Source organism: Cyprinodon variegatus, unplaced genomic scaffold, assembly GCF_000732505.1.
Source record: "Cyprinodon variegatus isolate N-32 unplaced genomic scaffold, C_variegatus-1.0 Scaffold161, whole genome shotgun sequence".
Taxonomy (NCBI): Eukaryota; Metazoa; Chordata; class Actinopteri; order Cyprinodontiformes; family Cyprinodontidae; genus Cyprinodon; species Cyprinodon variegatus.
In genome coordinates this window covers 203,604-219,549 of record NW_015150614.1, presented here as the reverse complement: position 1 = coordinate 219,549, position 15,946 = coordinate 203,604, and the positions used below count along the sequence as shown (strand labels likewise).

At 39.3% G+C, this 15,946-nt stretch overlaps 1 protein-coding gene across 1 annotated transcript in view; it reads right to left on the bottom strand.

Moving 5' to 3' along the window:
- Nucleotides 1-15,946, bottom strand: part of wnk3 (WNK lysine deficient protein kinase 3) — a gene marked incomplete at its 3' end in the record, with an annotated part of 41,528 nt that overhangs the window by 6,211 nt on the left and 19,371 nt on the right. Inside the window, exons 3-16 of the mRNA XM_015377900.1 lie at nt 10,647-10,819; nt 9,760-9,980; nt 8,046-8,203; nt 7,802-7,890; nt 7,501-7,720; nt 6,983-7,310; nt 6,644-6,762; nt 6,468-6,536; nt 6,336-6,368; nt 1,281-1,324; nt 989-1,124; nt 778-894; nt 591-692; nt 75-114 (exon numbers count right to left, since the gene is read on the bottom strand). Coding sequence (XP_015233386.1) covers nt 75-114; nt 591-692; nt 778-894; nt 989-1,124; nt 1,281-1,324; nt 6,336-6,368; nt 6,468-6,536; nt 6,644-6,762; nt 6,983-7,310; nt 7,501-7,720; nt 7,802-7,890; nt 8,046-8,203; nt 9,760-9,980; nt 10,647-10,819 — 1,849 coding nt within the window. The remainder of the gene's footprint in view (nt 1-74; nt 115-590; nt 693-777; nt 895-988; nt 1,125-1,280; nt 1,325-6,335; nt 6,369-6,467; nt 6,537-6,643; nt 6,763-6,982; nt 7,311-7,500; nt 7,721-7,801; nt 7,891-8,045; nt 8,204-9,759; nt 9,981-10,646; nt 10,820-15,946) is intronic.

Genomic DNA, 15,946 nt, shown 5'->3' with positions numbered 1-15,946 from the left:
TTATATATATATATATATATATATATATATATATATATATATATAAATAAATAAATGACAATCAACAAGCTTACCAGAGCTAGTGCTCACTTGTAACTGGTTAGTTGATCCAGTCTAAAAGAGGAAAAAAGTTAATTATAGATGCTGGTAAAGATTCTCATTCATCCAGGTAATAGTCATTCCAAAATACTTAAAACAAGACAATCCACTTGGCTTTGTTTCCAAGTTTGAAGATGTTTCACTTCCAATCCAGGAAGCTTTTTCAATTGAAATAGTCAGGAATAGCTTTGAGTTTGAGGCTTCATAAAGTGGACTAAAAACAAAGCCTTGCTTTGGCTTAGAAGACATGCAAATTGAACTGGATGAACGGGTCCGCCCCTTTGAAATGGGGGTAATTTGGGTTCTTTGTTAGCCTGCAATACCTGATACCTGTGCATGTGTCTGAAAGGGGGTCGCTAGAAGGAATTGTAGGCCTGGCTGAGCAGGCAAGGTTTTCTGTTCCCCTGTAAGGGGGTGGGGGTTACGATTCATTGCGTTACTTATGGGGGTACACAGCAGTGAAAAAGATGGTGACTAAAACATTAACATACCTGTGTTTGGGACTGAAGAATTTCCTGGGCTTTTTTCACAATCAATACCAGTTCCTCCACAAATTTTTCTTTCTCTATATCTAGGACAAAATCCTCCTCTACCTAAAAGGGAAAACCACACAGCAGTTACAAAAAATAAGGTTTATAAATATGAGTATTGACATCACCAAAACACTGCAAGTTTTACCATGTAATCTGCAATGTCTTCAGGAGCATCTCCTTCAATATCAAATTTAAATGTCACCATCTTGTTGCTATGTGTCTCTAGCTGGCATTCTACCAGATTGTCTCCCTTCCCAGACACCTGTGAATGTTAAAATAGACAAAAACATCATACAGTTCTAGGAAGAAATACAGGCTTCAAAGTAGCTTTAAAACATGATTTCTGGCCTTCTCACTTGGAGCATGCTGAGTTGAAACTGATGCAAACTTTTCTCAAGCTTCTGAGAGGAATTTTTTTTCTGAGACTTCGACTTCTCAGTCTTTCCATTTGCCAGATTATGTAGAGTGTCTTCTCCATTTGCTGAAACAGACCTGAGGAGAGTAATGAACATGGATATCAAATACATTTTGGAATAATTTAACAACATTTTTAGATGGAAAATAAAATTAAGAACTCAAAAAGACAAGACAAGTGAAAGCCAAAGTTGTTCACACAATAGAAAATAAATGTTTTGTAAGAAAACCTACCCTGTTGAAGAATGACATTCTGCACTTGCAAGGGATGGACCATCCTGCAGAGTATTCATAGACAAAACATGGATATAAGGAAAACACATATGCACACACAAAAAGATCAGTTGCCATAATGGTAAACATTCACATATTATTATTATCATTATTGGTAATATGTTATAAAGTTCAACCCTGCCAAACATGGTGGAACCATCTGAAGTACATTAGCACAGAATTCTGAACATACAAGAAAGCGGTGGAGGTAAACCAGTTTCTTGTATGTGTATTTCATATATCATAATATATCCTTACACTTGTTTTGGTGTTTATTCAATAAATAAAGGACAAATGAGCATTCACCAAATATTTCTGGAACAAAACTGTTGGGATACTTGAGTGGGAACTTAATTAGCTCCCATCAATAAAATACTGATTTAAATGAATGAAAAAGCGTCTCAGTACATAGCAGATTGATAAACTTGAACTAAAGGGACAAGGGGAGCTGTGTTCCACTACTAACATCAACCAACTTTAAACAACACAAAGTCCCATTCTGAACTGAAAAGACAGAAATTACATAACTAATTGCAAGAAAATCACACTAGCCCTGTACTAATAGTAAAAACATTCCCAAACAACTACATTTTTCCTAGAGGTAATAAAACATATAAAGAACAGAGCCCCAAAAAATGTTTTTTGATGACAAAACGAAAGTTTGTTAGTGTAAGAAAATTCACCATAAACAATGATCTTGGGCTGACTGCTTACTATAGAGGAAATTATTATTTTGTTTATAAACTCACTGTGGAAAACTTTAAAGGGTTAAGCAATTAACTATTTCCTAAATCCAGGTAAGAAGATTTAAAAACATAATTGGGCAGAACTAAATTCTCCACAAAGGTGCCAAACTAAATAAAATATCTTGAAAAACAGCTTTTACTAAAAACCCTGCGCAAATAATATCAAGGGTGGATTTTATATCAAGCATCCTGCAACTAAATATGGATAGGGCATCTCCACAATAGTGATTAGTATAAAAGTAGCTTAAACCTATTTCAGGTAGTATAATCAATAAAAATATAAGTATAAGCAATAAGAATATAATCTGATCAACGTATTTTGTATATGTTTATTAAGTTTTCCGACATTTAGTTCTTACAGTTCAAGGGGGCTAAAAATAAATTTGACCCACACTGTAAACTGATTTAGGAATTTTTGCTTCAGGAATCAGAATGTCAGTATGTATCAAAGATGTAAAGTTACTTTTAAACACAAAATTCAGTAGGAGGCAATCTTAACCATTAGATAAATCTAGTTTTGTATTTCATGTACCTGAGCGATGGCCGGCAGGGAAATATCACAATCTTGCAGCGAGGCTTGGGGTAGTTTAGGAGCATTAGAGTCAAGCGATTGTAGAGCAGAGACAGGTTGAGGAGAGGTGGGAACAAAGGATGGCTGGCCAGGTAAAGATACCTGAGCTACTGTTGAAGATGTGGGAAGCTCTGCAGCTGGGACGGGTTGTTGGGATGGTACAGAGGGAAGTGTGGTGGAGAGGCACGAGGGGCTGAGGGGAAGTTGTTGTGGAGGACATATAGCATGACTAAAAAAAGATTCTTCAGACATGGGTTTCTGGTGGTCTGGCTGAGTGTGAGAATGACTTTGTGTTTGAACCTGTGTCTGTGTTTGATAGTATGTCTGGGGCTCAATGCAGGTTTGTGTATACGTGTGAGCTGGCAGCAGATGTTTGGCATGGTGCTGTTGAGATGGAGGAGCCTCTGCCTCTAAGTGGCTATAAAGTGGGAGGGATGTGTTCGGTGACTGAAGCAAAGAAACATTACTGGAACCTGACTGTGCAGGAATCTGTATAGTCTGATGTGAAGTAGGGGGATACTGAGGAGGAAACTGACTTTTGTCAAGTGTTGTCAAAGGTTGCTCTAGAGGAGATGGTTGCTGGGTTGCAGTTTGGATTAGCTGTGCAGTTAACTGAAGCTTTGTTGTAGAATTTCCTTGGGGTTCAGGAACTTGAGGATGATTTTGTAACTGCTCAACAGACTGAGGCATTAATGACTGAATGATGAAAGAGTCCACAGAGCTTCCGAGGAACTTCTGCTGGGCTGCAGGAACTGGATATAGTGCTGTTTGTCCTGGAACTACCCCTTGTCCAGTTTGCACTGGAAGATGAGAAACAGGGTGGCTAGCAGGGTCAACTGATGGAGCAAGACTCTCAGTAGTTGTCACAGCAATCTCAGTTGAGCCTGGAGACAGAATCATCTGCTGATACTGCACTAGTGGTTGCTGAAGCACCTGATGTTGTGAAACATGAGTCATATTGTGCTGCAAAGATGGCATGGCTTGGGGGAGAGGTTGTGAGACGTGCTGTGGACTCATAAAGCCAGGGTTGGGATGCCCCTGACAAAGCAGTTGGCCTTTTGTTTCTTGTTGGACAGGGGTCTGTCTGAAACCTTGCTGTGAAGTACTTTGCTGAGCATAAGTTTCTTGTTGTTTTGGACTTGGGAGAGAGGCAATTGCATTAGAATGTTGATTAGTGGCTTGGTTTTGTTGGCCCATCATCTGAATATTGATGTTTGGGACTTGACCATGTGCAACCTGGGGCTGTACAATAGTTGTGTGTTGAGGCTGATTCTGGATTAATGACTGAGCAGCTACCTCAGCCTGTGTGGGAGTTACAGGTCCAGGATAACTAGCCTGTAATGGAATTTGCTGGGTCTGCAATTGCGTTTGTCCCTGGATCATGGCTGTTGGGGTAGATACACTGACTGCAGTTGTAGCTGGTGGGGCTTGGGGCAAAGACGGGACTAAAAACTGGGTTGGAATTTGGTTCTGATTCGGGTTGTGAAAGGAACTTTGTCCTTGCTGACCCAAGAACACTGAAGCTGTCGGGAGAGGAATAGGTTTAGTCTGGATGGTCACTGGGACTTGAATTTGTGGTTGGAGTCCCTCGATGCTCACAGGAACACCCACTAAAAGTTGAGATTTGATAGAGGTGTGTTGTTGTGGCTCAGCACCAACAGCTTGCTGCTGTTGTTGGATAAGTTGTACCTCCTGCTGCTTCTCCATAGTTTCATGTCTGGCTGACTGTTGTGTAGCCTGAAGAGTTATAAGTTGTGGAGTACACACCTCCTGCACATTAGCAGGTTGTGTCTCTATTTGCGAGGTGTTGCTATTTTGAGGTATAGGCACAGATTCTTGTTTTTCAGCTTGCTGTAGATGCTGAGTGGTGGGAGCTTGCTGTTCTTGATGTTTCATTTGGGCCTGTTGCTGAAGGACTGCATTTTGTCTGTCTAAGGCAACTTGCTGAAGATGATTTTCAAGCTTCTTCTGCAACAGAGCTTGCTGCAGATACTCTAAGCTTTGTTCAAGTTGTACTTGTTTTAATTCTTGCTGCTGCAGCTGAGCTGCCTGTTGCAGCTGGGACTGCTTTAAGATGATCTGCTTTTGCAAATGCTGTTGCATGAATGCTTGTTGTTGTTCCATGTGCTTGAATATGCTTTGCTGTTGCGTCTGCTGAGATTGTTGCTGCAGTATAGTGTTTTGTTGCTGTTGTCCAGTTCGTTCTTGTGCCTCTAGTCCTGTTTGCAATATTCCTTCCTGCTGTTGTCCTGTTTGCTGATATAACTGATGTTTCTGCTGTTGCTGTGAGGGAATCTGTGGCTGTTGTTGCATTTGTGTCTGTGTAGGTTGTCCTTGATGGAGATAACCTTGATTTTGCTGTTCAAATGTTGAAAACCCAGGAGCGAGATGCTGATCCAACAATTGCTTGTGTTGTATTGCTGTCTGCTGTTGGAGTTGTGTCTGGTGCTCCTGTTGCTGAATCAGAGCTATTTGTTGCTGCTGATCAACCTTATGCGCATACATTGGGTGTCTTTCAAGGAGTAGCAGGTGTTGATGCTGAAGTAACTGCTGTTGCTGTTGTAATAGTGTTTGCTGTTGCTGAAGCTGTTGCTGTAGTTGTTGTGATTTTCTGAAAGTTTGCTCGCAAGTTTCTCCTGTCGGTTGCAGTTCATAGGCCTGAGCTTGCTCCCCTGGCAGTGGCAATAACAAAGCTTGCGTCTCCACATTTGTTTGTGTGATCATCACTTGCTGTTGAGAAGTTGACTGGAGTGGGGGATTTAGAGTAATCTGCTGCTCAGACTGGACTGTTGCAGCTGAAAGGCTATGATGATGCTTTTCTGGCAACAGCTGAGTTGCAATAGTCTGTTGCTGTTCAGCCAATGCGAGCTGATGTGGTTGCTGCTGATGAGTAGCAGTCTGGTGGACCATGTCTGCTTGTTGTGGAGTAATGGACTGGTGTGGACTAACAACATGCTGTGTTTGCTGAGGAGCAGAGTGGGGAGTAATGTCACTCTGCTGCATGAGAGCAACAGGTAGCTGAGTTGGCAGAGTGTGGGGCACAATGGTCCCTGCAAGTCCAGTAGGGTCGCTAACTGACATGGATGAAGGAAAAACATTAATGGGAGCTTGTGGAGAAACTGCATGTATGTTTGACTGTGAGGGAGCCATGGATACAGGAGCAGTGACCGTTTGGAATGCATCTGATGGAAATGTTTGTGACTGCTAAGTGACAATGAAGTAAGAAGGATTTGAGTAGAATATAAGAAAGGGAGGGGAGAGAAAGCGGTACAGAAATTGGGTTAGGAATTAGCCATGACAGGGAAAATAAACAGACATTTAACTTTAAAGAACAGTGTTTCCCACAGCATTTTATACAAGATAAGGAGTTTAGATCATACACTACAATTACGCTTCAGAAAACCAAAGCATGAATTTTAAAGACCCATTTTTACATTACAAACCTGTAAGTGTCTTAATATTCTTGCATTTTAGTATCTTTACTTAATAACATCCTGTGGGAAGCTCTGTTTATTGCTACAAGGAATGCCAATCTCAGTTATGAGCCCACTGGGTTTGTTATTTAATAATTAATCAAGGAAATAGTCCATCTGAACAGAGTTATATAAACATTTCTTTACTTAAATTAGCAATAGAATTTAAGGCTTTGTCCCTTTGTAAAAGTTGTTTATATTTGTAAAAGATGTAAACTTTTTTCACCTGAAAGTGTTGTTGCGCTACACTCTGAGATATCTGTGGAACAATGGCAGTAGGTTGAAGAAACACCTGGCCAACAGGTCCCCCTTCGATATTGGGGATGCAAACATTGGACAAACTAACACTCTGAGATACCGGCAGATTTGGAACACCTCCAGTCTCGCCAGGGCCCAGTTTTGGAGTTTCAGTGAATAGGCCAGAGTTCTGTACCACAAGAAGATGTGTAAGCACCAATTCTTCACTTCACAATCAATATACAGATTTTATATGAAACAGATGTCTATCATTAACAGGCTTAAGCATAAACCTACAGATATCAAAGGTTGAGGAGTTATCTGAGAATGGGAGTAGGGTTCCCCTTGTAGAGAGAGTGCCTGGCTCTGTCCACTTGCATAGGATTCACAGCTGGCAGACCCAACACTTCCAGTTTCTAAAATAAATAAAAAAGCAATAAAAAACTTGGTGAAAAATGCTTTATCTAGTCTTAAAACACATTTTAAAATATATATTTTTAGCCAATACAGCTCCTTCTTTCAATTATCCTGAATTGTTTACATTTTGTCAAGCTATTCAGTTCCCCTTCAACACAATACAAGAGCATAAATGCTTTAGCAATGTAGTGCAGGAAGCAAGTTTTTGATTAGCTCTACCTGGCAAGCTAAGGGTTGTCACACCAAGCATATGTTGCTGTCTGACATGCTGATCAACTTCAGGGAGCTCCTCTGACTCCTGAACCACTCCTCCAGCTCCACTTTCTGCACCTCCTGTTTGTCCAGCTGTTCCAACCATTAGTGACGAAGGGCATGAAGGAAAAGAGAAGACATAAGAGGAGATGGTAGAATCTCTCCTGTCATCAAAGCCTTGATGAAAAAGCTGCTGCTGCCGACGCTCTCTTGACTTTTTGATTAGATTCACTCGGTCTCGGATGGATTTTCCCACTACTTTTGCATCACTCTCATGGAAGAAGCCTGACTTCACCTGTGAAAAGTAAAATGGGAAGACAAAAAGACATAACTACTTAGGGTGGTTCTAGCCTTCCGGAAAGTAGTTTATTAGTTTTGAAAGTCTAGTTTCCTTTATGACAATTACACGAATTTTGCAAAATCAGGTTTTGGTTGAATTTATTTAACCCACTGGTCATTGCTTTTAGTATGTTCATATGTCTTACCATTTCTAAAGCAACTTCCTCAGCGCTGTCATTCTCCAGGTCATAGGTGAACTCAATGGCTTCATTGTCCTTGTGTTTCCCCTTCAGCTTTTTGGGGTCTTCAACCCAAATCCGGAGAGCCAGGCAGTCCTGTGTGCCTGTGTCTTCTTCTGCCAGTTCCACTCTGACTCCTGTATCTTCTGCAAAGAATGCATGATTCAGGAGGTCTCTGATTGAGAGTCTGTAAGGGCGAAACGAAAACAAGACTGTGACAAATACATTTCCATGATGGATTAAAGACATAAAACAAAAATTGTTTTACCTCTGGCATTTGTTCTGACGAATGCAGCCCTCAATAATCTCCTTGATTTCTGGGTCATTTACTTTATCAAAGCTGGCTGGTTTAATACCCTGCATAAAAATGGCAAATAAACAAAATATTTTAAACAAGGTGTTTTAAGACGTTCTTTGTGCTCCAATATCTTGGCTATATTAACAGGTTATAACATAGAAATATTTCTTTGTTATTAGGAGTGATCAGGTGTATTTCCTTTACAGACACTTACACTTGTGACTTTGCGATAGATCTGAGCAGCATTTTGGCATTCCGAGTAGGGATATTCGGAAGTAGCCATCTCTAGCATACACATCCCAAAGGCATAAACATCGACAGATTCATCATAGTGCTCCTCATACATCTCTGGGGCCATGAACTCTGGGGTTCCTGGCAAAGCAAGAAAGCAGCTTTAAATTTAAAATTGGCTACAAAGAAAAACAGGAAGTGCAATCAATCATTGGTCTCCAGTCGTGGTCGTCCAGAGGAACTGTTCTAAAAAGTTGATATGTTTGGAATACAATAGCCAACGAAGATTGCCATCAAACTAGTTATTAGTAAAATTAACATTGTGCAAACTTTTAATGTCATTCTATTTTTGAGATTTTGCCCGGATATATACCACCTTCCCTGCTAACTGGGATCTTTAAGTTGTTAAAGTTGTTTAAGTGCTGGAACCAGAAGTAATCTTTCCCGTTCATTCTCTAATCAGTGCTTCTCAACCTTTTTTGAGTTGCTTACCCCCTTAGCCATTTTTTGATACCATGAACACACCTGGGGTCAAATGTGTTGATTATTCTCCAAAAATAATTTAATTTGCTTAACTTGCACAGTTAATGCTCAGACATGTCATTCTTTTCAATTAGAATAAAAAATAACATAAATATGTTACGTGGAAAGTTTATAAGTACTGAAACAAATACAAAATCAAAAAAAGTTACAAATCTACAAATTTGAGCTCTTCTGAATAAGCCCCTATTAATGCATCTAAACTTGGCAAATCAGGAACAAAACAAAATATTATTTAGATTCACTATGTCCTTTTTGCTTTGTTATCATCATTCACTGTGTTAATGAAACACCAACCTTTTCCTGAATCCCCAGCAAGGGGATGTTTTATCCATATATCATTGAATGCAGCTGCTTTGGGTTTGTTCCTCTTTTGTGACCTTTGTCTTTGACCCTGTCTTCCCGCTCTCACTCGCAAAGAAGTAGTGCAGGTGCACAGCACAGATACTCACACTATTCATTCATGTAAATGTTGATTATGAGATTTTCTTTTTATCTTTTTGGTTGATAAAATCTTGGTTTATTTTTTCATGTGGGTCCTTACAGAGCTAGACCAACCGCAGCCCTATCTTTTTAAGAAAAATAATGAATGTTTTCAAATATTCCCTGCCAAGGACGTAATTTTGTTCGGTCCCCTGCAGTTGTTACTGTCCAAAAACAGTATTACGCTACAGTACACAGACATTCGTTGAGCACTAGGACCAAGCGGAAAACCGCAGATCAAACTGAAGCCTTCTTCCCTAACTTTAGACCATCCACAAGCTACAGATTGGCCCGCTGTCTTTTCTTGTGCCATTGGCTGTCACCACTTTCACTCCTAAGAAGCTCACTTTATAAACATCTGATATGCCACTAAATCGGGTCCGTTAATAGATGGACAAACACGCTGATGTTATTTTTCCTTATAACTTTTAAAAGATACTGATAACTGCATAATGAAAAAAACAGCACAATTATTCACTCTGACCCAATTATCCACCATCACATAAGGTTCTTTTTAAATACATCTAAATCCAAATCTTTGCCTTTTTCCTTTTTTAACGCATTGACTTTGAGGACACAGTATTCACTGAATCCCCTAATGTCTTCCAGCTACAACCACATGCCAAGATAATTACCGTCAGTAGTCATGTTTCCGATCAGTGTGTACATCTTACCTATGACACTTTTTGCAAATGAGGTCCTCATAAGGGTAGCAAGTCCCAGGTCACCTATTTTAACTGATCCTGTGGGGCCTGTTATGAAAATGTTGTCACACTTGAGGTCTCGGTGGACAATCGGTGGAGTCCTAGTGTGAAGGAAGTGAAGGCCTTTCAGAATTTGTCTGCACCAACTTCTGAGGACTTTGGGTTTCATCACCTTGAAGCGCTTAAGGTAGCTGTGCACAGAATATATATGGTGTCAATACCCAGAATACAGAGCACAATGAATACAACTATAGAAGTAGAAATGTATTTTTAATATCTTTGGCATAATTCATAGTACACTTACTTTATGCAGAGATTAATTGTAGATGGGTTAAAACTACTTCGCTGTTAAAAAATATGATTAAAATGGCCTTAATTACTAAAACCTCTATAAGCTGTTTTCATTGCCAAAGAAAGCCTCCAATGAGACAACAATCATGTTGTACTTGAGTGATAACTGTGTGCTTAAAAGCTCTATTGGTAGAGCTCCTTTAATCTTGCTTAAAAGGTGTAACAGCTACAGGTAGGTCATGGTTACTGTGATCACTTTAAGGCTTCAGCTGTCATCTGCCATGCTTTGTGTAGGCTGTGTTCATCCCTTATGTTCTAATTTCTTACAGTATCTGGTGCTTACAATTTGAAACGAAAATGGCCAAATGCCTTTGCTTTATGTACATGTGGTACATGCTAGCACAAAACCTGCCAAATAAAATAAACAAATGGAAATCATCCTTGGAACACAATCAGGCCTAATGGAATTTTCTTTGGGAAAATGAAAGATCTTTATTTCTATATACTGGCCCTTTTTTAAATAATAAATCTGAATGTGAGGAATACATATGTGATTTTTCACTAACGTTTTGAGTGTTCCAGATGTCATGAGCTCGGTGACCAGTACAATGCACTTCTTTCCACGCAGCACAGACTCCCAGGAATCATAAAAGCGGACTATGTTGGGATGTTGAAGTCCCTTCAACATTTCTGCCTCCTCCTTGAAACGTTGCTGCTCTGCTTTGGTTAGCTTACGGTCCTGCAAAAAAGAAACAAAAAAGTACAAGCAAAGATAAATGATCAGAATATATACACGTATGGCTTATTTACAGCACCACGGTATAAGATGGCATGAAGAGATTACATTTAAAACATCATGAGCTTGGCTACCTGTTACTTGTACAAATGTAATAAGGCATTATACCACTAGATGGTGATAGCTATCTAAAAATGCAGTAAAGCTTAGGCAACACCCAAGCTGTAGCTTTAAACACATTTTTACTGCAGATGCACCATATTGCCAATATAGCACAAAGAAGCGCTGCTGCAGGAATCAGAAATACAGTCATGCGACATTCTAGAAAATAGAAAGAGCGCTTGACTATTCTTATGCACAAGAACAAATTCTACTGTACATTAAGCAAACATTCTTCTTGAATAGTATGTGTATGGTTATATAATCCATCTCAGCTTAAGTCCTTTTTAACCCTTTTCTGTGCTTTTAGCATGCAAATCCATTCGATATATAAAATCCATTATGAAAACAATTTGTTTAACTAACACGGTGTGCAGTACTGAAAAAGATAAAAAAAAAAAGATATAAATAATCATAATTTAATAAAAATAATAAAATCAGAATAAAACATACTACAAAGAGTGTATTGATAAAATAGAAAAATAACCAACTTGTACTAAGGAGCAATACCAAGACAAAAGCAGAATAAAATTCCTGTAATAAAAAGATGTATTCTTAAAAATCTGTTACGTGTTTGTGATGATACAAGAGAACCTATATTGACAATACCATATTTCACTTTGCAGGAGCTCTTTTCCTTTTCCTTTAGGCTAGTGCATAATATTTAATTGCATTAAACAGCAGATTCATCTGCTATATGTGAGCAAACAACCTACACATTCCTGTGTTTTCCTTTTATCTGTTCAGCTACTTTTTAGAACCATTGGTACAGTAAGACGCCTTTCAGAAGAACTGCATAGTTTAAAACAGGTACCTGTCATTAAAAATACGTTAATGGTAAAAAACAAGTTTACAATAAAATGGCTCCAGCTTTAAAGTAAGATATAGAGTCCAAAGGCAGCTATTGCGGTGTCACGTACAAACAAGCCATAAATAGTGTTCATCATAAGACTGGTTTTCCACCGATCAATTCCATTGATGCTGAGCTTTTTGCTTTAAAAAAAAACCCATCACAGTCAGTGCCCTGCAGGTATTTAGGTGCAAATATGCAAAATACAAACAATATAAAAAAAAAACAACCACCATGTAATACAACTTTTGATGGTTGAATCTATTTCTTTTATCTCTCATCATCGCAGCCCCAGCAGTGTTTGGATGCTTCTCTCCCTGTGCTCTGTCCTTTTCTGGCAATACTAGTTGGGAAGGCAATTCCTTGATCCCTCCTCTTTAACAGGCAACTGAAGTGTGTCGGAAAAAATGCTGTTGGCACTATGTGGTCCTAGAATGCCTAACAATAAGTTACACCTTTCATAACACTAGTTATATTATGGTGCAAATAAAGAGATGCACATGCAAATAGCGATCAAAACTTTTTCACATTTTGTGTGGTTAATTCGAGTGCATTTTTATGGTGATTTCCTGCCATACATGGTCATATAGTAGTCAATAATTCTCCCCATCATGCATATGAAGCCCTGTTTAATTCGACACCTTAGTATACCAATTACCTTCAGATCTTATCAGTAAATAAAGTACATCTGTTTTTAGTTTATTCAAAGTATAAATCCTGCTGTTGAGCGAAGACCTCAGAGAACTTTAGTGAACAAACAGCATCATGTAGACCAGGGGACACAGCAGTTAGGTCAGTTCTGTTTTAAATATTAAGGATGCATGGCATAAGAGAGACTTAGCAATACAAAGGACATAAAAGAGCAGAAGAGGCCAATACAAATATTGGAGGAGTAGATACAGACAAAAAAAAGATCCCTTTTTCCTTTCACCTTACAATTAGTCGAAACTTTAATGAGTACAATGCTTTTGCAATGCACTACACGTCATTATCCGTCGTTCTCCTAAGTCTTAATGCTGATTTATTTTTTCTCAAGCACATCTGTATAAAACTTTTGTACCTCGAGAACAAAACAAAAAAAAGGTGTTTGAGGACGAAAAGTTCTTTATTGTGACAGGATGTGCTGCTTCTGTTTGAGCCTCTCTGTCTAACTCCTCATATGGAGCATCACTCTGCTTCACTGTCTGGCACAGAGTCAGACAGGCAACCTGGTTGTGTGTTTCTGTCTGCAGCCTCCTCAGCATCTTCTTTTCCTTGTTGAGTGTCACATCAGGCAGCGTCAGTGTAAGCAGAGGTCACAAGTTCATTTAGTGTTTCTATAGCTGCTCAGTTGTGTCTAGACAAACCTTACATAAACATGTTCTTCACAAATCAACTCAAAGATGTGAAAACACACCGTCTAATTAATTTATTAATATGACAAATTAGCATTAATACAACCACTAAGACTGATGGCTTCGTATCTATCCTTGTTAAAGGATAAAAACTCCATCACAAAGGTGAATAAATATTGACTTGCTATGTTTGTGAAGGCTGGCGGTCAGTGTTGGAGCCCTGTGTGAGGTGCTGGCAATTCTGGATAGCAGGTTGTGCTGCGCTGCTGTGCCTGGATGGGGAAGGCGGCCCCTCGGTTATCCGATTGCAGCGAGCAGTCAAGTACCGCGTCTTTTCTGCTGTACAGGTGGGAAATATTGTCTACCTGCGGTAACTGACTGTTATCCATCGCAGTTCTTGTTGTTCTGGAGCACGGACCATAATGATATGGAAATCCGTCTGGAGCTGTGGCTATACTAAACTGTGCAACTAGCTAGGGTTTGTTGTTTTATGAAATAAAATATTTCATAAAAAAATAAATGATGTATCAGCTTTATTTCCATCAGGCAATTTCTTAGAGTTATACATCAAAGAAAACAAGCAATTGCAACTTTGGTATATTGAAACCAACTGATGCAGTGAGAGCAGGATTGATGATAAAACAATCTGCCGTGATCTGAACATAGTTTGCTGTATCGGTTCGGACGCCAGATTGTCCGGTTGATTTTTATCTAATCTATTTACTTTTTGATCGAAATTTGATGCCAAACCGAGTCCTTCGGATAATTAAATATTCTTTTTCCCGATCCAAAGTCATTCCTAGAATTGGCAGCAGTACAATAGACCATTGTAATTACGTTTTAATGATCCTTTCAGAGTGCTTAACAATGCGTGACGTGGTGGTTCTATACACCCGCCCGAGGACGTTTGACTACACTGATGTCACGGCTGGGTTTCATCACATGATGGCTCTCACCGGACTCGCAGATCGCTAGAGTTGCTCAGCATACTGTAAAATCCTACGATTTATATTACTTGGAGCATTTTATTGCGATTTAGACCAGCCACATAGCGAAAAGAAACGATAATCTACCATCACACACGATAAAACTGCTCTAGATGCACTTGTTTCTATTTGAACTTTAATATTTTATCGTAACCTGCAGAGATTAGAGAAACCCTCTGCCAGAATAAGAAAATAAGCAGCCCCAGAACATAACAGGGCCTCCTACATGTTTCACAGTAGGGACTGTTTTATTTTCTTTATATACTTAATTTTTCCATCTGTGAACATAGAACTGCTTTGCCTTGGCAAACAGTTAAATTTTTGTCTCATCTGTCCATAGGTCATTCGCTGAACCAAACTGGCCACTTCCAGGAAGGTTGACTACAGTCCCATATATCTTGCAATTCTAAATATGTGCAACTGCAGTCACAAGAGCATCAAGCTGCTTGGGTATGGATAGCTTCTACCCTAAACATGCTTTCTCCTGACCCTTCTCAGTTGGTAAACATTATGTATTTATGTGGGCAGAAGGGCAGCAGGTATGGGATAAAACTTCTAATTGTCTGTAATATGTTGTGTACTCTGACAAAACAATATGTCAATTTAAGCTCCTTGTGGATCCAACCCTGTGTCAGTTTGTTTTGCCTCCAGGTAACGTTCTAAAGTAACAGTGACATAAGCAGAAAAATGGTCTATAATTTTCCTTCTAATCTCCTGAGTTAACTCTCTTTGCTTCCTTTGGTCCATGTTGAGTGTGGTACACACCATGTCACCAAACAACACAGCAAATACTTGTAGCCCTATATAAAGGCCACTGACTGATTACATGATTGTAGACACCTGTGATGCCATTTAGTAGGAATACCTTGATTTAACATGTCCCTTGGGTCACATTATTTTGGGTCTTTTCTAGAGGTACCATCCCTCTTGTCAGGCCTGTTTCTTGAGTTTATTTTTTAAACTGGATCTATTGATGCATGGTTGAAAAGCAATATCTGACTTTCATATGTTAATTTTCAAAGAATTTTCGTTTATCATTACTTTAGTCAGTTTTAAGTAGCTAATGTGACCATTGCGTGTTTTCTTTCAGGGTTACCAACTATTTTGTCCAGATGTGCAGTTCTCCATGAATTATTATCTAGGTGATCTATTTGGAAATCCCTTTATTGTCTGTTTATGGGGAAATTCACTCCCTGCATTTGACCCATCCCCTTGGGGAGCAGTGGACTACCATTGTTTGGTGCCCAGGGATTAGTGTGGGGTTAAGGGTTTTACTCAGGAAGTCGGAGTGGAGGCTGTGGGGATTGAACCAGGTTCTTGCAACCTTTGCAGAGCAAAAGCACACAGCTCTAGCCACTAGACCAACACTTCCCTACTCCCACTGTAGCCTTTTTCTTGACAAGATTCACCAGAGGGCTGATTTTTGCTTCTGACACCGCAGTTTGCAGCTGGTCACTTAGATCAGTATATAATGTAGAAGAAAATATCTGACATAACCAAATTTCAAGGACCTAATACTACAAATTATACGATATATACTCCACAGAATAACTCTATTAGACAGTTGGGTCAAATGCCTCTAGGCAGGTGTAGTGAGAGCACAGCTGTGTCTTTTCAGAAGGCTGCTGTTGCTTATTTCTTATGCAAGAAGAGGAACTGTGACAGCTCCCTTTACTCCTTTGGTTGCCCTTTTAAACAACCCCCACACATCTCATTCCCTCGTCGGCCACAGAAATCACATAAATATATTGAGAGCATTTTTTTAATTTAATTTACCCAAAATGCATTTTAGAAAGTAGCA